The following is a 27,408-nucleotide window of genomic DNA, read 5'->3' as shown; positions in this document are numbered from 1 at the left end:
CGGAGGATTAAATGTGAAAACATGTAAGAGTACTTAACTGCCATTCTCTGAACATTAAACATTAATTTTGAGCCTGCACTCTCTGTCTGCGGGAATGGCAGTGTACACTCAAAATCTGGAAAGTTTATGAGTTCCAATCTTCCCATCCCTAGCCAACGGAGAGGTGTGAAACACACTGCGCGATTTCAGAAAGCTCATTTTAATACACTAGCATGTCATGAGCGAGCATCCTCTCTGGGACTTAAATCCTCTTCGGATATTCAGTGGGTATTGGCTTGACATCACACCAGAGCCGTTTACAACAGGTCAACATAAGAGTGAATCTGGGGCCTTCACCTCTGAGGGGGAATTTGGGCAGTCAGCACCCTCTTGGGTATTCCCTGTCCAGGTGGCACTGGAGTGGCTACGGAGACACAGATAAGTGCAACTCAGGGTCAGGGGTGGGGGTGCCAGAATGGTCATTACGGGGAGAGGGGTTGGGTGAGGCCACTTGCAGGCCTTACCATCCCTTCATTTGGAGCTCCCATAGCTCTAAAAGGATTGTGAGGGCTGGTTTGCAGCAATGCTTCCCCTGTCCACGGTCTTGGGTTTCAGTCCATATCTCAGCCGAGCGAGTGCCGTTCTTTAGTGGGAACTGGCCAGAGCGTGGGTGGGTTGAAACCAAAAGGATCAGCACAGGGGACAACTGTGAGTTAACCAGGTGAAGTCCCACGAGAGACCAGTTTGTCAGGGCAGAGTGAGGGAATCAGGAATGGGCTGCATCTCCCCTTCTGCGGCCTGAAGGGCCTCACACATGGGGGAGGATGACTGCAAACTGATTGGAACACAAACTCAGGCAGCAGTATGAGGTCAAAGGGAAGAGGCTGCCAAAACCAATCGTCAGGGATGCTTGCGTGTCACGTAGGTCTCAATGCATCATAGAAGGCTGTTCAGCTCTGCACCACTTGTGACCTGGGAGAAGCAGAGTGCCTCCGAAGAATGAGCTGATATGCCAATTGCTGGCCTGACAATTCAGCTGTGGCTCACCTGTCACAAAAGGCAGACACTTGGCTGAACAGCCACCCCGACCTTCCCTCAAGAGTGGTTATGCCATTAAACAAAAAGTAAAAGTTTATTTATTAGTCACAAATAGGCTTACATTAATACTGTAATGAAATTACAGTGAAAATCCCCCAGTCGCCACACTCTGGTGCCTGTATGGCTGCACTGAGGGAGAATTTAGCATGACCAATGCACCTAACCAGCACATCTTTCAGTCTGTGGGAGGAAACTAGAGCACCCAGAGGACGCCCATGCAGACATGGGGAGAATGTGCAGACTCCACACAGACAGTGACCCAAGCCACGAATCAAACCCCACAGTGAGGCAGCAATGCTAACCACTGTGCTGCCTTCATGGTATGCAGCTAAAAAGCACCGTCATTTAGTGGAGGCCAAGTGTTAATCCTTCACAAGCCAATGTCCTGGCATTGAGCTGACATTCCCAGAAAGTCTGCAACATCACACAGATAACACTGATGTTGCCCCTATGCAAGGTGTCTTAATGATATCTATCATCACACAACTCATTCAAGATCAGGTTGAACTCCTTTGCGGTGAAGGATCCTCTTGGAGAGAGTGATCATTGTATGGTGGAGTTTCTGGTGCAGATGGAGGAGGAGAAAGTGGGTTCCCGGACACGCGTCCTTTGTTTGAATAGAGGGGAGTATGGTAGGATGAGAGAAGAATTGGCGAATGTGGACTGGGGGAGTGCGTTGGAAGGTAGGTCTGCTGAGGAGCAGTGGAGGATCTTTAAGGAGATCTTTCTTGGTGCTCAGCAGAAATTTATTCCGATGGTTAAAAAGGACAGTAGGAAGAGAGGTAATAAGCCGTGGATAACGAAGGAGGTGAAGGAAAGTGTTAAATTAAAAGCGGAGGAATTTAGAGTAGCTAAGAGTAGTGGGCGAGAAGAGGATTGGGAAAGGTTTAAATGTCAACAAAGATTGACAAAGAAGTTGATAAAGGAGGGTAGGAGAAGCTATGAGGCTGGGCTAGCACTTAATATAAAAAAGGATAGCAAGAGTTTTTATAAATATATAAAAAGGAAGAGGCTGGCTAGGGTGAACGTTGGTCCTTTAGAGGATGAGAAAGGGGAGCTAGTGGTAGGGGATGGGGATATGGCTAAGGTCTTGAATAACTTTTTTGTTTCTGTCTTCACGGAGGAGGACGTGAATAATTTGCCGGGTGTTAGCGATGGAAAGGTGGTAGGAATGGAGGGTCTTAATGACATTACTGTTACTAGAGAGGTGGTGCTCGACAGACTGGAGGGGCTGATTGTGGACAAGTCCCCAGGACCGGATGGAATGCATCCGAGGGTTCTGAAAGAAATGGCGGAGGTGATAGTGGATGCCTTGGTGGTTATTTTCCAGACGTCGCTGGATTCCGGGGAAGTGCCGGAAGATTGGAAAACGGCTAATGTTACGCCGTTGTTTAAGAAGGGTGCCAGGCAAAAGGCGGGGAATTATAGGCCGGTTAGTTTAACGTCTGTGGTAGGTAAAATGTTAGAATCCGTCATTAAGGAGGAAATTGCGAGGCATCTTGAAGGGAATTGCTTGATAGGGCAGACGCAACACGGTTTCATTAAAGGGAAGTCGTGTCTGACAAATTTACTGGAGTTCTATGAGGATGTGTCTAGGGCAGTGGATAGAGGAGAGCCGGTGGATGTGGTCTTTCTGGATTTTCAGAAGGCGTTTGACAAGGTACCTCACAAGAGGTTATTGCAGAAGGTCAGGGGACATGGAGTTGGGGGTAGGGTGTTAGCGTGGATAGAGGATTGGTTGTCAAATAGGAGGCAGAGAGTGGGGGTCAATGGGTGCTATTCGGATTGGCGGTTGGTGACTAGTGGGGTGCCCCAGGGGTCGGTGCTGGGGCCTCAGCTATTTACCATTTATATAGATGATCTGGAGGAGGGAACCGAGTGCAGGGTGTCGAAATTTGCTGATGACACCAAGATTGGGGGAAAGGCAAATTGTGCGGAGGGTGTGGAGAGTCTGCAGAAGGATCTAGATAGGCTGGGCGAATGGGCCAGGAAATGGCAAATGGAATTTAATGTTGGCAAGTGTGAGGTGGTCCACTTTGGTAGGAAGAATGGTAGGAAGGACTATTACTTACGTGGCGAAAAACTGCAGCAGGCGACGGTGCAGAGGGACCTCGGGGTCCTTGTGCATGAGTCGCAAAAACCCAGCTTGCAGGTGCAGCAGGTGGTCAGGAAGGCGAATGGGATGCTGGCCTTCATAGCGAGGGGGATTGAATATAAAAGTAGGGAGGTCTTGCTGCAGCTGTATAGGGCATTGGTGAGGCCGCAGCTGGAGTACTGTGTGCAGTTTTGGGCGCCGCACCTGCGCAAGGATATTTTGGCCCTGGAGGGAGTGCAGAGGAGGTTTACTAGGCTGATACCGGAGTTGAGGGGGTTGAGCTATGAGGAGAGGCTGAATAAACTAGGCTTGTACTCGTTAGAGTTTAGAAGAATGAGGGGAGATCTCATTGAGACGTATAAGATGATGAATGGGATGGATAGGATAGAGGTGGAGAGACTCTTTCCGCTCAAAAAAGACAGTAGGACTAGGGGGCACAGCCTCAAGATAAAGGGGAGGCGGTTTAGAACGGAGTTGAGGAGGAACTTCTTCACTCAAAGGGTGGTGAATCTCTGGAATTCTCTGCCCGTTGAAGTGGTGGAGGCTGCCTCGCTAAATATTTTTAAGACGCGGGTTGATGGGTTCTTGATAAGAGAGGGGATTAAGGGTTATGGGGAGAGGGCGGGAAAGTGGAACTGAGCCACAACAGATCAGCCATGATCTTATTGAATGGCGGGGCAGGCTCGAAGGGCTAGATGGCCTACTCCTGCTCCTATTTCTTATGTTCTTATGTTCCTCCATCAGGATGTAAACACTGGTCACATGTAGATACTTGACTGCCCTCTAATGTGACACCAAGTTTCTTTGTGGGGCTGAGGGTGGGGGGGGTTTGTCTTGGGGACTGGGAAACACAGGCGTTTGGTGCCACTAAGACACTGGTGGGTACACGTGCTGCATTCTGCTGGAGCTGACAGGGACCATTGTGGAAATGGGGCTATAGTGTCCAAGTGGAGGGTGTGAAGGAAGACATTGAGGCACCTACTGAGTGTTCAGCAGTTGGGTGAGAGTCCCAGATGAATGGAGGGTCAGGACTCTCTCATAAACCATTATAGCTGACTGTAGTTTTCTCTTCTTTACAGTGCATGCTCTGGAGGATTATGAAGCCTGTCAAGTTCCTTTTCTACTTATTGCTATAGAGCAACAGTTGAGTGAGAGAAAGGATTGGGAGTGGGAAGGGTGTCCAAGGCAATCCAGTGGGAGACTGGGGGTGGTTCACTTACCCTGGCTGAGCGAAGATCATTCATCCTCTTCTGACACTGCAGCGCACTTGCGCTGACCAGGACTGCCACTGCATCCCAGACGTAGGTGGTGACTCTGCTGGATGGCCATCTCCCGAGTGCGGTAGAGTACGTCTCACCTCTGCTCCACTCCATCCAGCATCCTGGTGAGGGCCCCTTCCATAAAGCATGGTGCTGGTTTCTTGCCATCTCCTCAATCTTTGTGGAACAAGTACTGGTACCCCAGTGCTTGCTGCAGTTAGGTCATTGCAGGGCAGGTGTGATACTTGTGGGCATAGAAATTATTACTAATGAAATGTAAGATTTGGCCCAAAAACACACTGGTACCATTGGTTGGAAACACTCTACTTTTCACGCTGGAGCCAACACTGCCATTCTGTACTGAGATTTGGCCTTATGTTTTTTATGACTTGCTTCCAGAACATTAATTGCAGAATGTCCTAGCATGACCTAGTATACCTATAGTTTGCTATTGACAAGTAATTCCAAAAAGCAGCATGTCACTTCATACGGTTTATCAAAATTAATTTCAGCAATGAAGAATAACAAATGTGCATGAGGATGTCTTCAGTTGCCAATTGCTATTGCTGCAACAATAATTATTATTTTATAAATGCAGCTGCTATTAATATAAATGCTGAAATTACTTCAAGATTGAACAAAATTCCAAGTTCTATCCTGCAGCACCAAGATAGTATGCAAATACCCATGGCTTTCAAATAGCTCCAGATTTCAGCTATGCCCTTGAGTAGAGGCCAAGAGTTTCTCCACACGAAGTTAAAGAAATTTGGATGTCATCTTGCACCATTCTCATGTATTTCGTAGTGGTTAATTGTATTGTAATATTGACAAAAGTCTGGCTCAGACTGTCCAGATTCACTCAGTCATTCCTGATGGTAGGGAACAAAGTGGGAAAATAATATAAATATTTTGGATTCTTTCACTGATGCCTCCCTTGCTCCACCTCCGTCTTTTATCTTCAAAGGTGATGGCAACTCTAGAGTGATCCATTGAAAAATATTTCCTGGCAAAAATACTCAAGAGTATGTTTGCATTGTTGTTTCTTATTTAAAAATACTTACCTAGTTTTCATTGTGAGGTTCTCTTATTTATCTTTCCAGTCCATTTCAGAAACAAGCTGCTATTTCCAGGGCTTTATCATTTTGTGTCTGAGCGCTCAAAGCTTAAACAATTGACCTGAGTAGTTTGCCATGTTTTATTTTACTTTTTTGTTTTGCGTTTTCAATTTGGCAAGATTCTCAGTAACATGGTCATCAGCTTGTGCATTAAAAAGCTAACTCCCTAAAGCTTTATGTAATTAATGGAATATACACATTTATTAAGAAGATACTGACAAATATCTGTCAAAGTGGAAATGGTAGAGGTAATGGAGGGGTGAAAATTGATAAATAGGATATACTGGCAAGACAGGCTTAACTTCAATTGATAAGTCACCTGGTCTAGATGGCTCTTATGCCAGATTGCTGTGCAGGAGTTAGCAATTTAGCTTAGTTATAATGTAGAATCAAAGGATCTACATGTATTTTTTGTATTAGCTTGAACTTCTCTTAGTGGATGATTAGCTAAAAACTGTTGACTTTCATCACTGTGATTGTACCAACCATAACTGAATGTATAAGAATATTTTAACTAGCCCACTGAGTAAATACTGATTATTGTAATCCACTTACACTACACACACTTTGTATAGGTTTTTTAGAGGATTACCCACTGTAAGCCTCTGTATTAGTTAGATATTACTTTGTTTAAAAATATAAATAACTTCGCAATTTGTCTTACAAGTAAAATAGCCATTCTAAATGCAACAGCCACAACAAAATATATCATTCGGCAGGAGATCTTCCAAAAGCAGACATCTAAAAATTGATCTCATCAACAACACTTGCAGATACCATAAGATGGTTTCTGATCTAATGAGGAATTCACAACAAATATGCAAAGTCTGAGACAAGCGAATCATGCTTCCTACCCTGAAAGAATGGACATCAGGAGAAGACCACGCACTGTACATGCCTCACTTAACTAACCAGAATCTACTACATGTACAAATCATAATTCAGGGTTACCACTGGTCAGACCGGCTGTGATTTCGAAAGGGTTAGAAGGGCTTGCTTTTCAGTCCTTCTTCTACTTTCAATATATTTCTGTTTATTTCCTTGGCTGTTTAAATGACTCACAGCTGATCCAAACGCTTTCCGTTGGAACTCTTGCGGAAAACATCTGTTCTCTTTCTCAGTTGGGATTCTCTGGTGCCACTGAAAGTGAACAGAGTATTGGGTGGAACGTTAAATTCTCCATTCTCACTTGCAGTGCGGATTGGAGAATCCTGCCCTCTGACTCAGTAGAACAGCTTCTGGTTGTTTTAATACCTAACCAGAAGTATGGTTGACTCATTACGTAATCTTTTTCAGTCCAAAGTCCTTTCTCAAATAAGATGAGTGGTTATATCAACTGTCTGTCCTGTGTAGTAGTTTTCACACCTTGTGAATTTGAGGCAGCAAGTGTATTTGTATCCAAACGGTTCATTCAAATTTCAGTTACCCTTTTGAATTCGTTTCAGGATAAGGCATTGAGTTAACATTGGTCAGGACTGTTTCCTTCGTTCTCTCTAAAGACAGGGGAGTATTTATAATCCTCAAAAAGAAGTCAGGTAATCATTGTGCAGCTTTTTTTCTGGTTAGTTTTAAAACATAAAAATTAGTTTGAAGTTCAGAATATATGGAATATGATACAGGAAAATTATTGACAGGAGCCAGCATGAATTTATACAAGGTGGATCACGTTTGACTTTTCTAGATAAAACAACAGCAAGGTTTATGAGCGGAATACAATTAATGTTGGAATGTGGAATTTCAGAAAGCTCTTAACAAAATGCCACATAAAAATTTGGTTAACAAGACTGAGGCTCATAGAATAGGAGGGTCTACGTTAGCTTGTATAAAATATTGGTTTCAGGACCAGAAAATGAGTCATAATAAATGGCTAGTTTTTTTTAAAAAATTGGGGAACTGTGTTTCTCAAGGATCACTGTTAGGACTACAGCTTTTCAAATGTCAAAATTTGAAATGAAATGAAAGCAAAGTGGAGGTGTGGCAAACATTGGAGGTGATAACAATCAACTGCAATAGCACAGAGATAGGTTGGCAGAATGAGCTGACAAGCGGCAGATCGTATTGCATTTTCGAAAAGGGATGAGGACAGGCAAAATAGATTTAATGACACATTTCTAATGAGGAACCTGGGATTCGTGTGCTTAGTCCTTTAAAGGTGATCGGTCATATTGAGTTATCAAAACCAATGGAATCTGCTTTCGTGAATAGAAAGTGTTGAATACAAAAGCAGAAAAGTTTTCTGAACATTTACAGAGTTCTGGTCATGACATCTAAAAAGGTGTAATGATTCTGAAAAGATGAGGGGGAATTCACCACAACAGTTCCAGTGATAAGGGAATTTTGACACAAGGTTAAGTTGGAGAAGCTGGAATTCTTCTTCTTAGAGCGAGGAAGCTTGAGGGGAGATCTGATAGAGGTGTGCAAGATTATATCAGGTTTGGATAAGATCAACAAAGGAAAGCTGTTTCCATTGGATAATGGTGCAACGATGAAGGGACCTAGATAGAAGGTTAGGCAAGAGATACAGGGGGCTGGAAGAAAAAGGATTTTTAGACAGTGAACGGTGATGACTAAGAATTTGTTGCCTATAAGATGGTAGAAGTGGAGCTGATCAGTTATTTCAATAGGAAATTGAATAGGCAAATAGGGAAAATAAACTTGCAGGGCTAAAACAAAGAACAAAAAACAATACAGCACAGGAACAGGCCCTTTGGCCCTCCAAGCCTGCACTGATCATGTGTTTCTAACTAAACCATCCGTTTGTATCCCTCGATTCCCAGTCTGTTCGTGTGGCTATCCAGATAAGTCTTAAAATGATCCTCGCATGTCTGCTTCAACCACCTTGCTTGGTAGTGCATCCCCAACCTCTAGTACCCTCTGTGTAAAAAATGTCCCCTGCATATCTGTATTGAACCTTGCCCCTTTATGTTTGTCATTTCTGATGCGGGAAAAGGCTTCCAACTGTTCACCCTATCTATGTCCTTCATAATTTTATAAACTTCTATTCGGTTGCCCCTCAACATCCATATTTCTAGGGAGAACAACCCTAGTTTACTCAATCTCACCTCATAGCTAATGCCCTCCATACCAGGCAACATCCTAGTAAACCTTTTCTGCACTCTCTCCAAAGCCTCCACATCCTTCTGGTAGTGTGGTGACCAGAGCTGGATGCAGTATTCCAAATGTAGCCTAACCAACATTCGATATAACTGCAATATCATATGCCAACTTTTATACTCTATGCCCCATCCAACAAAGGCAAGCATGCCATATGCCTTCTTCACCACTTTTTCCACCTGTGTTGCCACCATTAAAGATCTGTGGACTTGCACACCTAGATCCCTCTGTGTGTCTATACTCCTGATGGTTCTGCCATTTATTGTATAACTCCCCTCTGCATTAGATCCACCAAAATGCATCACTTCACATTTATCTGGATTACATTCCAACTGCCATTTCTCCACCCAATTTTCCAGCCTATCTATATCCTGTTGTAATCTCTAACAATGTTCATCACGATTCACAACTCCAGCAATCTTTTTGTTGTCAGAAAACTTACTAATCAGACCAGCTACATCATCTTCCAAATCATTTATATACATCACAAACAGCAGAGATCCCAGTACAGAGCCCTGCGGAACACCACTAGTCACAGACCTCCAATCAGAAGAAGACCCCTCCACTGCTACCCTCTGTCTTCTATGGCCAAACCAGTTCTGTACCCATCTAGCTAGTTCACCTTTGATCCTGTGAGATTTAACTTTTTGCACCAGCCTGCCATGAGGGACCTTGTCAAATGCTTTACTAAAATCCATGTAGACAACACCCAAGGACCTTCCCTCATCATTTTTGTCACCTCCTCAAAAAACCCAACCAAATTTGTGAGGCATGACCTCCCTCATACAAAACCACATTGTCTATCGCTAATGAGACTGTTCAGTTCTAAATACATATAGATCTTATCTCTAAGAATCTTCTCCCAACAATTTCCCTACCAGACGTCAAACTCATGGCTATAATTACCCAGATTATCCTTGCTACCCTTCTTAAATAATGGGATCACATCTGCAATCCTCCAATCTTCTGGGACCTCACCTGTGCCCAATGAAGAAACAAAGCTTTCTATTAGAGGCCCAGCAATTTGATCTCGTCTCTCTTAGTAATCTAGGACAGATGCCATCTGGCCCTGGGGATTTCTACCTTAATGCTTCCTAAATCACCTAGCACTTCCTCCCTTGTAATTGTGATTTGTTCTAATGGGTCTACACATCTCTCTGAGACACTACCAATCAATGCGTCCCTCTCCTTTGTGAATACTGATGCAAAGTATTCATTTAGGATCTCACCTATTTCCTTGGGTTCTGAGCATAATTCCCCTCTGTTCTTGAGATGTCCAACTCTTTTTCTGACAACCCTCTTGTTCCTAACGAATGTATAAAATGCCTTGGGATTCTCCTTAATCCTGTCTGCCAAGGACATTTCGTGATTCCTTTTTGCCTTTTAACTCCCTGTTTGAGTTCTTTTCTACTCTGTCTGTATTCCTCCAGTGCTTCATCTGCCTGGACCTTATGGATCCTTTTTTTTCCTTTTTCATTAGACCCACAATTTCTCTCGTTATCCATGGCTGTCGAATCCTATCTTTCCTGTCATTCTATGGGAATAGAATGTGGGCATGGGGCTGATGGGATTGCATTAATTCACCCCTTCTGTGTTAAAATGACTCTATGACACTCTGCTACATAAGCACGAGTATCACACTAAAAACTTTGCTAAGTGAAGTCAACCTTTTATTATCTTCTCCAGTCCTACATCCAGCATGCAACCTCTACTCCAAAATCTATTCTAAACTTCTCTGCTCCATAGTGACATAGCCTTCAACTACGAGGAGCTTCCATTCTGGAATGTTTTTCATAAGTCTCTTTGCCTTGCTACCTCCTTCCCCAACTTCAAAAAACCTTCTCAAACTGTAGTTGGTCAAATTCTCTCTGATGTTCTATTTATTGCTCATGAATATCTTTGCAAAAGCACCATGAGTTCTTTTTGTTGTATGAAAAGCTCCACATAACTGGAAATTGTAATTTTGGCATAGTTATTTGATCAACATCTGTCACAAAACATCACATGGAAAAATGCATAATTGTTTACTTGAACTAACCAATCTCAGTGATATGAGTAAGAACACTTTGTAACAGAGCTAAGTAATTAACCAGTAATCACAAGAAGAGCTATTCACATTTTTACAGACTGATGCCAATGTAAAATGCCACAATGATTGTCTCAGAATATCTTAAGAATGCGCACTGAATTCCATTGTTGCAGCTGTTCAGAGGTTCACAAAAACTGGTTAGGCTTCAATAATGTTTCCAATTGTTTATTTTCTGCAAGAAATAAACCATAGGAATATACATATTGCATAAATAAATGATGAGTATTTTTGTAAAAGATGTTTTCTTTCCATTTGAGGTGAATTGAAGAACTGTACATCATTACTTGCACAAACAAATAATATATCAATCAACCAGGGTTTACTGTCAAAATAACAGTGAGGCTGTTATTTATGTTTGATTGGACAATAATTTCAGGCAAATGGCATATTTTTCATGGTTAAACCTAAATACTCAGAGCTTAGTCTGTTCCATTGTTAGCTTTGCGAAAATATCATTTCACTGTCTCCCTCATCATTGAAATGGATTAGATATTGTAAAGCTTCTTTACAATATGTATAAACTAAACTTGCTGCAGATGTTTAAGGTAAGCAATTACAAGTGTGTCTTCTTTCCGTTTCTTGTCTCTATTTCTCTTTTTGTACCTGATTTAATATAGAGAATTCAGCTGCTTAATTTACACCTCCCTCATCAGCCCTTCAGCTGTTTCCTTTTCAACCTGGAAATTTGTTTGGTCACTATTGGTCCCATAGTTCATTCAACCCCAGATGCCATGGACCTTTGCTGCACTGTTATCATTTCCCAATTTCAGTGTCTGTTTAAAGTATTTTTCCTTCCTCAGAGTTAATAAATCATTGTGCAAAATGGACAGGGCAAGCCCCTAATTCATCTTCTTGCTTGCTCCAAGATCCAATTCAAATTCAAATTTAATTCAATTCTTTGTTTTCAAAAAACATACTAGACCCCAGCTGACAAGAACAGGCATTACACCTGATCTGATGCTTGATCCTACAATAGATCTGTGGGCAAGTGTTGAACTGAAGATTGGAGATATCAGCCATTTAATAGCAGATGGAATTAGATGTTTCACTTCAGCAAAACCCAGCTTGCTGCATTTTGAATTGAAAGACCATACATGCTTCTGTGGTCTATCTGAAAGCAAATGAAAGAAATCCTGTCTGATAATGGTTTGGACCAATATTAAAGAATGTGCCAGGTGATCTCACTACATGTGGCATGCTGCCAGCTGAGATTGGAAGTCAGGTTTATGGGAGGGCACAATGTTAGGGGTAGATGTTGATGCATTGTACACTGCATTAGATGGCTTTTTTTTTACTAAATCTGGTGTAAAGATACAAGTGTGACTGGAATTAGGGCATTAGGAGTTGTTCTGATACATGTGGGTGGGAGTGAAATGGGAGCTATGCCTTGTTTTTTTGGAGAGACTACTTATGCATGGAAAAGAGTGGAAAGTTCAAGCATGAGGTTGGAATAGGTTCAAAGTGGCTGAAGGTAAAATTATCAGATTTCTTCAAATGACCAAGCATTTTTAATGACATAACACAAAAAATAGCACTTTTTATGATCTGTAGTGAAGTCAAATTCTTTAGGCCACTTCAAATACATGGAATTATTTGACTTCAGGAGAGTAGAAATATTAAACTATTCCTATCAAGACTGTGGATCACTGCAGTTATATATAATCACCAAAATGATGTCAACATTTCAGCTTTTAATGCAGTTGGTACATATAATACAGGATGTAGTAAATAGTACATCAGAACATGACCATTCCTTCTCCATAAATCTGTGCCAAAGTTTCAGAAACATTGCTCTAACTTACTGGTTTGGTTTTGTCTCAGGTATAAAAACTGTGACTCATGCTGCTCAGGAATAATTGTCTGAATGCTAGGTCAGAGATTTTTATCTTGATAACATAAACTTGTGCTGGATTATGTACATGTGAAGCAAAGCAAAAAAAAAACTATCCAGAGAAGTGGCAGAGGTCAGAAAAACATTTCAAAGGCAGAATTCCATAATTATTGTATAGATTGTGTCCTGGACACCACCATCACCATTCATGGGTATGCCTTATCCCATTGGCAGGACATGCCCAGCAGAGGTGGCAGCACAGTGGTAGAGTTGGGGGGAAGTTGCCCGGTGAGTCCTCAACATAAATCTTGGACCCCATGAAGTTTCATGGCAGCAGATCAAACATGGAAAAGGAAATCTCCAGCTGATTACCATGTACTCTCCCACCTCAGCTGATGAATCAGTACTCCTCCATGTTGAACATCTCTTGGAGGAAGCACTGTGGGTGGCAAGTGCACGGAATGTTTTTAGCGTGGGCGAACTTCAATGTCCACCATCAAAAGTGACCTGGTAGTACCACCACAGACCAAGTTAGCTGGGTCCTAAAAGAGATAAATAGCATGAGAGAACCAATAACAAGAAAAAACATACTTGACCACACCCTCACCAACCTGCCTGCCACAGGTCCATCTATGACATATTAGTAGGGGTGACCACCACACAGTCCATGTCGAGACAAGATCCTGTTTTCACACTGAGGATCCCCTCCATCATGTTGTACAGCACTACCATGGTGTGACATGAGATAGACTCTGAAAAGATGTAACAATTCAAAATTGGGCATCCATGGTGCACTATGGGCCACCAGAAGAATTGTATTCAACAATGTGTAACCTTATGACCCGGCCTACCACCCCCCAACTCTAGCAGCCAGGGGGTCAACCCTGGTTTAATCAAAAACATAGGAGGGCATGCAGGGAGCAACACCAGGCAATACAAAAAATGAAGTGTCAATCCGGTGAAGCTATAATACAGGTCTACTTGAATACCTAAGAATATGGCAACAAGTAATAGACAGAGCGAAGCAATTCCACAACCAATGGATCACAGATAAGTTTTGCACAATTCTGCAACATCCAGTTGTGAATGGCGGTGGACTGTTAAACACCTCATTGGAGGAGGAGGGTCCACAAATATCCCCATCCTCAATGATGGAGAAGCCCAGCACATCAGTACAAAAGATAAGGCTGAAGCATTTTGAACAATGTCCAGCCAGAAGTGCTGAATGGATGATCCATTTTGGCATCCTCCAGAGGTCTCCAGCATCACTGATATCAGTTTTCAGCCAATTGATTCATTCCACGTGATATCAAGAAATGGCTGAAGGCACTGGATACTGCAAAGATTAGGGGCTCTAACAATATTCCAGGAACAATACTAAAGACTTGTGCTCCAGAATTTGCTGCACCCCCTAAACCAAGCTGTTCCAGTACAGCATGCAAGTAACATGCACAACACTTGCATCTACCTGTTAATGTGGAAAATTGCCCAGGTATGTCCTGTGCACAAAAAGCAGTACAAATACAACCCAGACAATTACCGCCCCATCAGTCTACTCGCAGTCATCAGTAAACTGATGGAAAGGGTAATCAAAAGTGCTATGAAGTGGCACTTGCTTAGCAATAACCTGTTCATTGATAGTCAGTGTTTCGCCATGGTCACTCAGCTCCTGATCTCATTACGGCCTTGGTTCAAACATGGACAAAAGAGCTGAATTCCAGAGGTGACATGAGGGTGACTGCCCCTGACATCAAGGCAGCATTTGTCCAGGAATGTCATTAAGGAGCTCTCACAAAACTGGAGTCAATGCAAATCAGAGGAAAATCCCCACAGTTTGAAGTTACACCTGGCACATAGGAAGGTGGTTATTGTGGTTGGATGTCAATCAACTCACTTTCAGGACATCCCTTTGGCATAATGTCTGAGGCTACCATCTTCAGCTGCTTCATCAATGACCCTCCTTCCATCATAAGATCAGAAGTGTTGGCTGAGGACTGCACAGTATTCTGCACCATTTGGAACTCCTCAGATATTAAAGTAGCCCATGTCCAAATGCAAAAAGATCTGGAAGATATCCAGGCTTGGATTGTCAAGTGGCAAGTAACATGCACACCATACAAATTCCATGCAATAAGCATCTCCAACAAGGGAGAATATAACCATTACCACTTGACATTTAATGGCATTACCATTGCTGAATCTCCCACTATCAATATCTTGGAGGATACCATTGACATGAAACTGGACTGGACTAGTCATACTGTGCCTCCAAGAGCAGTTTAGAGGCAAGGAATCCTGTGGCATTTAATTCTTTTCTTTACCCCCCAAAAGCTTGTCCAATATCTAAATGCCACAGGTCAGTAGTGTGAAAGAATAGTCTCCTCTTGCCTGGATAAGTAAAGCTCCAATAAGTCTCAAGAAACTTAACACCATCTAAGCTAAAGCAGCCCATCTAATACTAACGCTTCCATAAATATTCACTCTCTCCACCATCAATGAACAGTGACAGCAGTTTGTACTATCTACAAGATTCACAGCAAGAATTCACCAAGACAGCACTTTCCAAACCACTACCACCTAAAAGGACAACGACAGCAGGTACATGGAAACATCAATATCTGGAAGTTTCCCTCAAAGTCATTCATCATCCTGACTGGAAATATATCACTGTTCCTTCATTGTCGCTGAGTCAAAATCCTGGGCAACAGCATCATGGGTGTACCTTCCTTTAGAAGCAGCTCAGCACCACCATATCAATTGGAACTAGGGATGGGCAATAAATGCCTGTCTAACGTTTGCACCACAAAAATAACAGGCAATGACCATCACCAATAAGAGACACTCTAATCATCACCCCTTGACATTCAAAGGTGTAACCATCACTGATGTCCCCACTGTCAATATCCTTTGGGGTTACCATTGACCAGAAACTCAACTGGACTTACCACATAAACACAGTGGCTACAAGAGCAGGTCAGAGGCTAGGAATACTGCAGTGACTCCCCACAGCCAGTCCACCATCTACAAGGCACAAGACAGGATAGAATGCTCCTCACTTGCCAAGATGGGTGCAGCTCCAACAACACTCAAGAAGTTTAATGCCATCCAGGACAAAACAGCCTGCTTAATTGCCACCACTCCCTCCACCACAAATGCTCAGTAGCAGTGTGTACTATCTACAACATGCACTGCAGCAATTCACCAGAGATCCTGAGAAAGCACCTTCCAAAACCATGACCACTTCTATCTAGAAGGACAAGGGCAGCAGATAAATAGGAATACCACCACCTGCAAGTTCCCCTCCAAGCCATTCACCATCCTGAATTGGAAATGTATCACCATCTTTTCGCAGTTGCTGGTCAAAATCCTAGTGGGTCAACCCACAGCACATGGACTGCAACAATTCAACAAGGCACATTCTCAAGGGCATCGAGAGAATAAATGCTGGCCAGCCAGCAAAGCCTACGAGCCACAAATGAATTTAAAAAAGCCAGCGAACCCCATATCCCATAATTTTTTTTAAAATCGAAAAGTTGGCATTCTCACAGAAGTTGGAAATTTATTATTTTTGGGTTAGAAAAAGTGATTTTGATGAGAATTACATCTTAGCTGGATCTGAATATTTTTGGCATTTAGGAGGAATAAAGTTGGTTGCTGTTTGTGATGTGCAGACAGCCTTCCACTGTGAAAATAGTTTTGGGGTCACTTGCTTCTGAGAAACTTGGATATGTTGATGATGATATTAGAGGTTTGTGGCCATCTCTGATGCTTCACCAATTAGTTACTCCTTGTATTTGAACCTAGATGCTGAGTACAGGTTGGGCATTTAATAGTCAGGGTATCACAGTTTGTTTTTTATACAATCTCGATGCACACATTTTCCAACAAAGATTGTTTATTGACAAAAAAGGAATAGGATGTGGATTATATTTTAACTTCCCAACCTGGGACAGCCTATTGCTGTGCATTTATCTGTTGTCTCCATTGAGATCAGCCTAATCAGGGAACAAAATTATATTTTAATCTAATCTGAGTGGCTTTGTTCCAAACCAGGAGGTGCCTTTACACACTTGGAAATGGTTTGATTTCAATACCCAATTATACGTATTCAAGTTTTGCAAAATGTTGGATCTGACAAAATTCAGACATATTTTTAAACAGTTGCAACAGAGAAGTAAGTAATATCCATTTTTCCAGGTATCCCTGAGATTCCTTTTCCAAATCTTAGTCTCTCTTTAATTTGTAAAGGAAAGCTTAAAGTCTTTATATGTTGACTCCCAGGAATACTGTCAGGACTAATCTATTATGACATGACAATTGTTATTGTGAACATGACCCCAGGAAGGAAATATTTCCTTCAAAATAATAAATGCTATCCTCATTGTCTTACTTCTTATTTCAGAACTGTCTTGGCTACCACATTTCACAGCTCAATTGGCTGGACAGCTAGCTAGAAATACACAGTGATACAGTACTTGTGGGTTCAATTCCCATACCAGTTTGATGTTATTTATAAAGACCCACCTTCTCAACCTTACTCCTCACCTGAGGTTTGATGACCTCAGGGTAAATCATCACCAGTCAGCTCTCCTCTTTGAGCCGATGGTCACCTGGGACTGTGGTAACTTTACCTGACACATTAAGCTCTAAAGTGTTCTGAGAATAAACAACATTTAAAATGTTATTTTTAGCTACTGTACAAATCTTCAGGCAACCTATAAGCCAAAGAAACCAAAAACTTTACATGTGGGATTAAAGCAAAATCTTAATGCTGTGTGTGTTGGTGCTGTAGCTTTGATTGCTGGTTTAGTTGTTCATCAAGTAATTTGAAGGTAAAAACAGCCAGGAAACACCAGAAGAAATCATGGCTGAATAACAGAGCCCTAGAGTAAATCAAAAAGAGAGTTATATTTAATAAATGGAATATTTTCAAACTATTTAGCTTTCAAAATGAACCTGTTGAGAAAACAAGTTTGAAAGCAATTGTGCTGAACACACTGGAAGAGGGCGTCAAAGAAATTAAAACTTAGACTTCTCCCAATTCGTGGACAAATAGTAACAAACTAAGAAAGACAAGAATTATTAAATCTAATATCCAAAACTTGGACAGCTTTCACCACCTTCCATTTGGATTAATGAAATCAGCAGTTACTGAAGGAAAGAGGCTTGTTATTATGGGAGAAAACTGAATGCAACAGGTGGTTAAACCAAGACTGAAAATACAGAACCTCATCTCTGAATATCTATCTGATGCAACATTTAAAAATAATTGCATTTACTTGCTGCTTTGTCATGCTTCAGATGTGTAAAAACACTTCAAGAACAAATACTTTGAACTACAGTAACTGATATTAGGTTGGCACTTATGTAGAGAAGTGCAAAATTCTGTTTTAATGAGTAATAATGCTTGGACGTAATGATAACTGTTAATTGATTTCACGTTGACTGTCCAGATGAGAATTCAAAGATCACGTTCAGAAAATTCAGACTAGAAATTTAATTGCATCCAGAAAATACAGATTATTCAGTAGAATCTTAGAAAAACATCTCACTTCCTTATGACTGCAAATAGTTCACTGAACCAGAGCGCTAGTAGTTAAATTATGAGCTGTAAATTATTCACAGAATTATTGATTTTCTTGGAACATTAGCTACAGTGACAGACTTTGAATATTAATGTTAATGCGCTGCTAATCAATCTCATGTGGCACAAGTACAGTCTTCAAGTCAAGCAGGGCAGGGCATAATTGGACAAGAGAGGGGAAGAAATGGGAACAAAGGGCTCAGGAGGAGGCGTCTTTTTTGATCTACTATGCATCCCACTTCCAATTATTATGGACAAATCATGTATTACCCCCACCATCCACTGAGATTCCCTTCCCAACTCACCAACCTCCTGATAGCCAAGTTTGGCACATGAGGATGGCCTCAACTGGGATCTTGAGTTCATGTCACACTATCTGTATCCCCAAGACTTGCTTGGGCTTGCAAAATCTAACTGTCCTGGCCAGAGACAAAACATATCTCTTTAACCTGTTCTTAACTCTCTCTCCACTCACATTGTCTGTACCTTTAAGAGTTGATTACCTGTAAAGACTCTAATTTCAACAATTTTGTAAATTGAGTTTCTATCTATATATGCCCTGATTGTGAACAGAGCTCCCACTCACCTGATGAGCAGTGCTCCAAATGCTTGTGGTTTGTGCTACTAAATAATCTTGTTGGACTTTGACCTGGTGTTGTGAGGCTTCTTACTGTCCTAATTAAAGTACAGCCACCAGATGGAGAATGGAATTGCATGTGGACTCATATCGTGACTTTCTAACAAAATGTTGCACGCTTTTGTGACCATAAAACATGACAAAGACTGGAAAAACCCCGCCTTTCTCCTGTTTAAGGAGATCCTTAAACTCTATTTAACCAAACATTTGGTCAATTGTCCTTATGTTGCTCTTGGTGGGTCAATGCGGTTTTTATAACACGCCTTGTGCTGTTTTACTGTCTTCAAGCGTCTTATTAATAAAAGAGTTGAAATAAAATAGTCGTAATCAATTCTGATACAACTCTAAAGGCTCGTTTTCTGGTTTAATCTCGGTTTCTTAGTTTTGAGATTATTTTCACCAATTTCGCTGTCCACCACCCCAGCACTTTAGAAACTATTTAAATTAGACACAATTAACAAATTGTGAGAAGTCTCTGGCATTGCATCTCTTGCGATTTCATACGTTGCATTTTGGTTTAATGGTACGTCGCTGAGCAATATTTTTTAAGGGCACTTATAAAAAAATTGTTTAGCAAATCTTCCCTCTGTATTTGCAAACAAAACCACATGATAGCATAATTTGCATCTCAATTAAATCCTTCCCGGCACTAAAGTGTTCCCATGCGCCGCGGCTCAGAGCAATTATGCAAATAGCTCAAATGTTTGCCAACAATGAAATTCTGTAAAAGAACACTTTGAGCAACTCTAAAACTTGGTTTAAAAAAAAGTATACGCGAAGTTGAAACCAGTGTTTCCGATTATTAAACTAAACTGTGCTATCGTTAGGTTAAATTCATGGCTTGAAATGCCCGTTCTCTCTCAGGTCCAGATTTAACCGAGGCTGATAGAAAATGCCAACCCTCAGCTTCCCCTTCTTGCTGCGATAACAGAAAAGGACCTGGAACACACGGAAAAGAACTCCAGACTACAGTCTTTCCGCACCCGGTTTGCTCGTCTCAATCCCCGGGCAATTGCAACTGCAGCGGCTGCCAATCAACCAGCGCGCGGCGGCCACGAGCACTCAGAAGCCGAATAGTAGCGAGCGCCCGGGGGATCTGGAGCCGCGCATGTGTGTGACCGCGCGGCGGCCAGGGGGTCGAGCACGCGGAATCTGGGCGGGGGGGGGGGATGCTGGAGGAGGAGGTGGGCCCGGAGGGAGGGGGCGGAGACTGGGGGAAAGGGCGGAGACCGGGGGGAGGACTGGACTGCGGGGGAGGGGGAGGGGGCGGAGCCTGGCTGGAGGGGGAGGGGGCGGAGCCAGGTGGGAGGGGAGGGGACTGGGCGGAGACTGGGGAGAAGCCCCTCCTCCCGGTGTCTGGGAGCTGCTGGAGTAGAGCTGAGCGGAGTTTTCAGTGCCACGGCCCCCATCTCCTTCCCTCGCCCAATCCAACAGTAACAGGTCTGCAGTCGGGTTATTGCTTCACCCCATTCCCCTTTCCACCCACCCCGCGAATGGACGGCGCCGCCTGTGGATAAACAGCCCGGGGGAGTGAGACCGAGAGGAGGAGAGCCTGCAGCCATGGGTGAGGTCCTGGGCTCTGTGCAAGTGCGGGGAAGGGAAGCGGGAGGAGAGGGAGAGGGAGAGGGGCCCGGGCTGTGGGAGCTGCTTTCCCAGGTACTCAGCAGCTCCTCCCCGGAGCTCCGCTCCTGAATTATTCACACCCTCAGCCTGCCTGGTTTCCTGAGTAACTAATCCAACTACACTGACATTGTTCAACTCTCCTTTTTCCCCCTCTGCTGGGACTCTCTCTCTCTTTGTCTTACTCCATGAGTTTTTTTTCTGCAGCTGAACTCCTGGAGGAGGCGGCTACAAGACTTGGGCAAAATGGTCTCAGTTAAAGTTTGGGTGGGAGTGGAGGAACTCACTAGGGGGGAGGGTAATCTATTTTTACCAACCAAATGGACGGATTTCCGGTGAAATTCCTTAAGTTCTTTAATGCTCTGAACCTAACTTTTAGTTGACCTTCATTTCTTTTTACGCGACAGTAATAATGGAGTTTCCCTGTTAATGATCTACTTTGGTAACCAGTGAACTACACCTAGAGTTGAGTCATTCCGGGAGAGAATGGCCCCAAAACTCCCTGTCCTGATTGAAGTTTTTAACTCTACTGACAAATGGGTATCAGTGTATGCAGCTCCCAAGTGTAAAGGCCCAAACAAATACACGGTTTCAGGTGGAAATGGAAGATGGATTGATTTATTTAAACTATTTTACAATAGATATTAGATTGTAGAAATAGTATCTTTATTAAAAGTTGGATGGCCGCTGCTATACTTTTTCAAAGATGCAGATTGGTGATAGTAGGCGAATGCTCCTTATTACTTTTTGCTTCCAATCTGCTTGGTCGCTAACAGAGAGGCAGCTTGCATTTGGTCCTGCTCGTCACACAAAGTACTGAAAAAAGGTGCTGGGCAAGTGAGTGGAGGCCAAAGGGGAGTTGGATAGGCAAAAGGTGAGGTTGTCTGTGTCTAAGTATTTTCAAGAACGAAGGTCTTGAAGTTAAAAAAGGGAATTCGAAAGAAAGTATTCGAGTGTGGGTGGATTTGCTGGTAAACCAAACTGAGGGGGTAGTTGAACAGAGCGACAAGATCAAATGGTGTGAGCAGATGAATGAGGGAAAGTTACGGAAGAGTTTGCAAATGAAAAAAAAGCTAATTCAGTAAGGCATAAGGATTCGTGCAAGAAAATTATGCCTGATTTTCCTGGCAGTGTGCACAGCAATGGCTGTATTTTAAAGCCATACCTGCAGTTCCGGGCGGCAGCAGCGACACGGGAGTTTGTGTAGGAACTTGGATCAAAATAATATTGCTGTTAAATGTCAACATAATGTCCAGGCCCCAGACTAGCAAAAGCAATTTCTTGCTGATCCGGTTCATAGAATTACTGGTTCAATGATTTGTAATTTTTTTTGCTGTCGAACAACATTTGTTATTTCATGTTTGCTACTTTGTACTCTCCAGTTGTTTTGAACGAGCTTTGACTGTATCTTTTGGGATACTTGTACCTGCTAAGGAAGTCACGTGCTTAACATCTTCCTGCTTTAGCTACACGTAGCAGAGGGGTCGACTGTTGTCTTTTTCTCTGTATGAAATGACCCTAACTTGAGTTTTATCTGTACTTAATGTTAATTTTTAAAGTCTCTTCTGATGGGGCAATGTGTGAACAGATCACATATAATTCTGAAGATTTTTTATTCAAAACTGCAAATGAAGAACTCAGACGAAACAGGTATCCCTGATACTGAGTCAAAGTATATTAGATAACAACAGGTTTAATAAATCTGCTATTTGTATTTTTTCTGTTCTTTGACTTGAGCTTTCAGTGGTTTAAGGACACCACTTCAGTCTCTGAATCTGAGGTTGTAATTTGAAGCTCTGCTCCAGAGATTTGGATTGACACTGCAATCCAGACTTGCTACCTTGCAGCTGAGTTAACTTGATGTCCCATGTTGCCTTGGGTGAGTACAAAATATCCCATCACATTATTTGAAGGTGAGCTGAGTCCCTGGCCAGTGTTCATCCCGCAACTAATTATTTTATCGATTAACTGGCCATTTATCTCATTGCTGTTTGTGGAACCTTGCTATAAGGATCCAATAGAATTTTCAGGTTGAAATTTAAATTGTTATGCTTTGTTTGCAATTCCAAAATTATTAAACTTTACTATTCACAAATCATAAATATTCTTTATTTTTGTTGCTGCAAAACTGATAGTAAATCTTTTTATATGGTTGCAAATTAGTGGGCTGTTTATGTTCATAGATCAAACCATAGTGAGTTTTATTGAAGTGAATCCAGTATAATCGTTATCCTATTTCTCAATCAGCTGCTGGACCAATATAAGATTGCATTATCATTACTGTGAATTGGTGGTACTGAAATACATGAGGCCGAGTAAGGGTCTCTGACTGAAAAATGTAAATTATTTCTGTTCCTGTCTTTTCCTCACCTCACCCTCAAATAGTTAACATTCATTGTGCAATCAAATTCTTTTTCTCCTCACCACTATCATGGTATATTTTATGATCAGGAATAGTCCAAACTTGCCTTTTTATCTCTTTGGCTGTTCAACTTCCTGCCGACCTGGTAGATCTGATGGTTTGCTGTGATTATTCATATTTAAAAGATCTTGTTGGTTTGCTTAACCAGGATTTAGCCTCCAACATATGTTATGCAGTCTAAAGTTGCTTTTATTATGTTTGCTTGCATGTGCGTATTAGTTGATATTTTGTACTAAAATGTCCTTTCTCTCCTTGTTAACCACTTGTCTCCAACTCGCCTGGCCTGACCTTCTCTGCATCTCTTCTTACGTTTAACAGGTAGTCTTCACTCAGTTTTATTTCTGCTAAAGACTCGGTCTTTGGCCCACTTGATGTAGCCATTAATCAGTCCTGCTGATTTTCCAGTCACTGACATGTCTCTCACCCCAGTCCATGTCTCTCCTGAAGTAGAACCAATTTAGTTTCAACCCCTTTTACATCTTTTTACATTTATGTTTAGTATGGGGACAGGTGGGGGGGGGGGGGGGGGGTGGGGTGAAGAGAGATGGGCAGTGGCAAAATCGAGTAACTGTTCCTTGACTGCTCAAGGGGATCAAATGTGACAGCACGTCATTTCCTGTGCTCTTTGATGCTGAGCAGCATTTTGAACATCATTTTATGATCACCAACACAGCACACCAGATATTCACATTTACTTTTCCCATCTTAAATATTATGTTGTCCTTTCACTACTGAAATGCTTGTCTCTCCTTTTCATGTAACTAAAAGTCAATTTATCTTGCACCTTTGCTTGCATTCAAACTCTATTTCTAGCCAAAGGCTAACTTGCCCCTTATTCAGGTCTTTCCAGACGTTCACCGGTTCAATGAATCAAATTCAACATTCTGCTCAGTTTATAAATTCTCCACAATACCTTCTTGCCACCCTCACTTTCCCTTTTGCCATAATCCTGTGGAATCACGCCCACTCTGTGCTCTACGATCTGTTGAGTTTTTCATCCTCAGTGTTCATCATTGGACAACAATAGTTCTCCAAAATAGGAACAGTTCTGATACAGTTGGAAGCATGGTAACATTTTTCTATAAGAACTACTGAAACTTTCAAGCCTGCTGTTTCACAATGCTTGTTTGACATTTTTGACCTGCAGCTATTGAAGTTGCCACGCTAGTGAGAAAAAAAAGTGTCTTTTATATAATGTTTTTTTGTGACATCAGGATGTCCCAGTGTGCCTTCCAGCCAGTGAAATGCATTCAAAGTAGAGTCACTGATGTAAAAATAGGAAACATGGCAACCAATTTTCTCACAGCAAGTTCCCACCAACAGCAGTGTGATAGCCATATAAATTGAGAATTAAATATTGGCCAGGATAACAGGGATAACTCCTATGCTGTGCTCTTAAAATAATGCCATGGGATCTTCTGCTTCCACCTAATAAGACGGACGAGACCTTGGCTTAACATTCATTTGAAAAATGGTGCGTTGTGCTATGCTTGTATAGTGCATTTGATATTTTCTAGTCTTGCAATTCGAGCCATAAATCTAGGGAGAAAAGCTGAACGAGTTCTGATCTATGATTGCTTCTACTTCTGATTTATCCTGTTTCAAATTATCATAGATACAGAGGTTTGCAGAAAGCTGTATTTTGTATTGTGGTTTTCTCAGTGAATAAATCCTAAAGCAAGATCTGTTTGTATCAATGTCTTCAAATATATGCAAATTAATTGAAGCCTCAAGAAGTTAGATACAATGTTGGTATGCAATTACCTTGTTTCTGAGCTTTATTGCTTTTATAGTAGGAAAGGACATTTTGCATTTCATACAGTCACTTTGTTGCATTTGATCTCACTTCCAAGTTTGTTTTTAATGTTCAGATTATCTGTCAAGTATTTGATCGTGGTTGTATATTATGTACGTTCATATGAATGTGATTTTTTTTGATTTGGAAGGGGATTTTCACAGTAACTTCATTGCAGTATTAATGTAAGCTTACTTGTGACACTAATAAATAAACTTAAAACTTTGGAATTATTCAGCAATTTGAATAAAATCATTAATGAAAAAGCACATCATGAAGAATAATAGCAACTATGGAACTTAATTGAAACTTGCAAGCTGTGCACAAGAGTTTTGTTATTTCACAAAATTGCTGATTTTATTCTTTTTGCCATATCACAATGCAAGTTCCATCAAGAAATTGGGATCAGTTGAGTACTTTCGTACAATCTCATAATTAGACATTATGACATCATTTGCTGATTCTTTCGCCTCCTCTGGATCCACTCACCTTGTGGCCAGTATGTTGTGGAGTGGGTTTATACATAATCATCCTCACTCCCAAGCTCGCAGCACTCCTCAGAGCTAACAAGCCTCATGTATGGACTGTTGACCCACATCAGTAGGTTTTCTCTATCAATGCCAGCAATAGTTTGAATTAAGATACCAACACTTGTGAAGACTCATTAATGTCCATCTTCTGTTTCTCTAGCCTATAAGCAGAGCAATAAAAGTACAAAGAAGGTGGAAGTTTTTGGAATTCCCATATCATTGACCGTTCAACCATTTTTCCAGCACAAAGTCCTTTAATTAAAAAGTATGCATCTTTAATATAGGCTGCATTTAGATGCATTTTAGGTGTGCTGAGGTTTACCATGAGAGAGTATTTCACGGATTTTATTCCATGCTTCCTCAGATAAAGTTGAATTAAAAATAGGAGAATGGAGGAATAGAAAATAGGGCAGCAGGAATTGATTTTAAAATGATGAAACACTAGATTGGTTGCCATAAAAGAGTATACTCCAGAATGTGGCTCTTTATAAAATCATAGAATCCCTACAGTGAAAAAGTGAAAGAGGCCATTCAGCTCATCGAGCCTGCACTGACCAGAATCCCACCCAGGCCTTATTCCGGTAACCCCATGTATTTACACTGCTAAACTCCCTGACATTTAAGGGGCAATTCAGCATGGCCAGTCACCCTAACCTGCACATCCTTGGACTGAGAAGAAACCAGAGAACCAGGAGGAACCCATGTAGACATGGGACAAAGGTGCAAACTCTACATAGTCACCCAAGGCCAGAATTGGACCAGGGTCCCTGGCGCTGTGAGAACATAAGAACTAGAAGCAGGAATGAGCCTGCTCTGCTGTTCAATAAGATTATGGCTAATCGTTTTATGGACTCAGCTCCGTTTACCTGCCCCTCACCATAACCATTTATTTCTTTACTGTTCAAAAATTTATCTATCCTTGCTTTAAAAACATTCAATGAGATAGCCTTAACTACTTCACTGGGTAGGGAATTCCACAGATTCACAACGCTTTGTGCGAAGAAGTTCCTCCTCAACTCGGCCCTAAATCTGATTTTCTTATTTTGAGGCTATGCACCCTAGTTCTAATTTCACCCGCCAGTGGCAACTTCCCTGCTTCTATCTAATCTATTCCCATCATGACCTTCAATGTTTCTGTAAGATATCCCGTCATTCTTCTGAATTCCAATGAGTATAGCCCCATTCGACTCAGTCTCTCCTCATAAGCCAACCCTCTCAACTCCAGAATCGACCTAGTGAATCTCCTTTGCACCCCCTCCAGTGCCACGATATCCTTTCTCATGTAACGAGATTAAAACTGTACACATACTCCAGGTGTGACCTCACCAGCATCTTATATAGCTGCAACATAATCTCACTTTTTTAAATAGCATCCCTCTAGCAATGAAGGACAAAATTCCATGTGCCTTGTTAATTACCTGTTGCACCTGCGAATTAACTCCTTGAGATTCCTGCACAAGGACACCCAGGTCCCTCTGCAGAGCAGCATGTTGCAATTTTTTACTATTTAACTAATAGTCCATTTTGCTGTTCATCCTACCAAAGTGGATGACCTCACATTTACCAACATTGCTCCCCATCTGCCAGACCCTTGCCCACTCACTTAGATTGTTGATATCCCTTTGCAGACTTTCAGCATCCTCTGCACACTTTGCTCTTCCACCCATCTTAGTGTCGTCTGTGAATTTTGACACACTACACTTGGTCCCCAACTCCAAATCATCTATGTAAATCGTAAACAATTGCGGTCCTAACACTGATCCCTGAGGCACGTCACTAGTCACTGATCGCCAACCAGAGAAATATACATTTACCTCCACTCTTTGCTTTCTGTCAGTTAACCAATCCTCTATCCATGCTCATACATTACCCATAACACTGTGCACCTTTATTTTAAGTAGCAGTCTTTGGTGCGGCACCTTGTCAGATGCCTTCTGGAAATCCAGATACACCACATCCACAGGTTCCCATTGCCCACTGCGCATGTAATGTTCTCAAAGAATTCCACCACATTGGTCAAACATGATCTGCCCTTCGTGAACCCATGCTGCATCTTACCAATGAGACAATTTATATCCAGATGTCTCGCTATTTCTTCCTTCATAAATTCAAACTTTTTCCTATTACAGAAGTTAAGCTACCTAGCCTATAGTTACCTGCCTTTTGTCAATTTTTTTAAAAACACTGGTAAACAGCAAATGTGACACCAATCTGAGGGAACCACCCCAGAGTCCAGTGAA

General features: G+C 41.8%; 1 protein-coding gene across 2 annotated transcripts in view; it reads left to right on the top strand.

Moving 5' to 3' along the window:
• Nucleotides 1–20,127: 20,127 nt before the first annotated feature.
• The window catches only part of cd2ap (CD2-associated protein), a 231,083-nt gene continuing 223,802 nt past the window's right edge, over nt 20,128–27,408 (top strand). For both annotated transcript variants that reach the window (XM_080192426.1, XM_080192425.1), the window contains exon 1: nt 20,128–20,365. In XM_080192426.1, the coding sequence (XP_080048552.1) occupies nt 20,362–20,365 (4 nt within the window). In that variant the 5' untranslated portion in view covers nt 20,128–20,361. The remainder of the gene's footprint in view (nt 20,366–27,408) is intronic.

This window comes from Carcharhinus amblyrhynchos, chromosome 7 (genome assembly GCF_965287045.1).
Source record: "Carcharhinus amblyrhynchos chromosome 7, sCarAmb.v2.hapA, whole genome shotgun sequence".
NCBI lineage: Eukaryota > Metazoa > Chordata > Chondrichthyes > Carcharhiniformes > Carcharhinidae > Carcharhinus > Carcharhinus amblyrhynchos.
The sequence above is the reverse complement of the archived record's forward strand: the minus strand, read 5'-3'. Positions and strand labels throughout refer to the sequence as shown.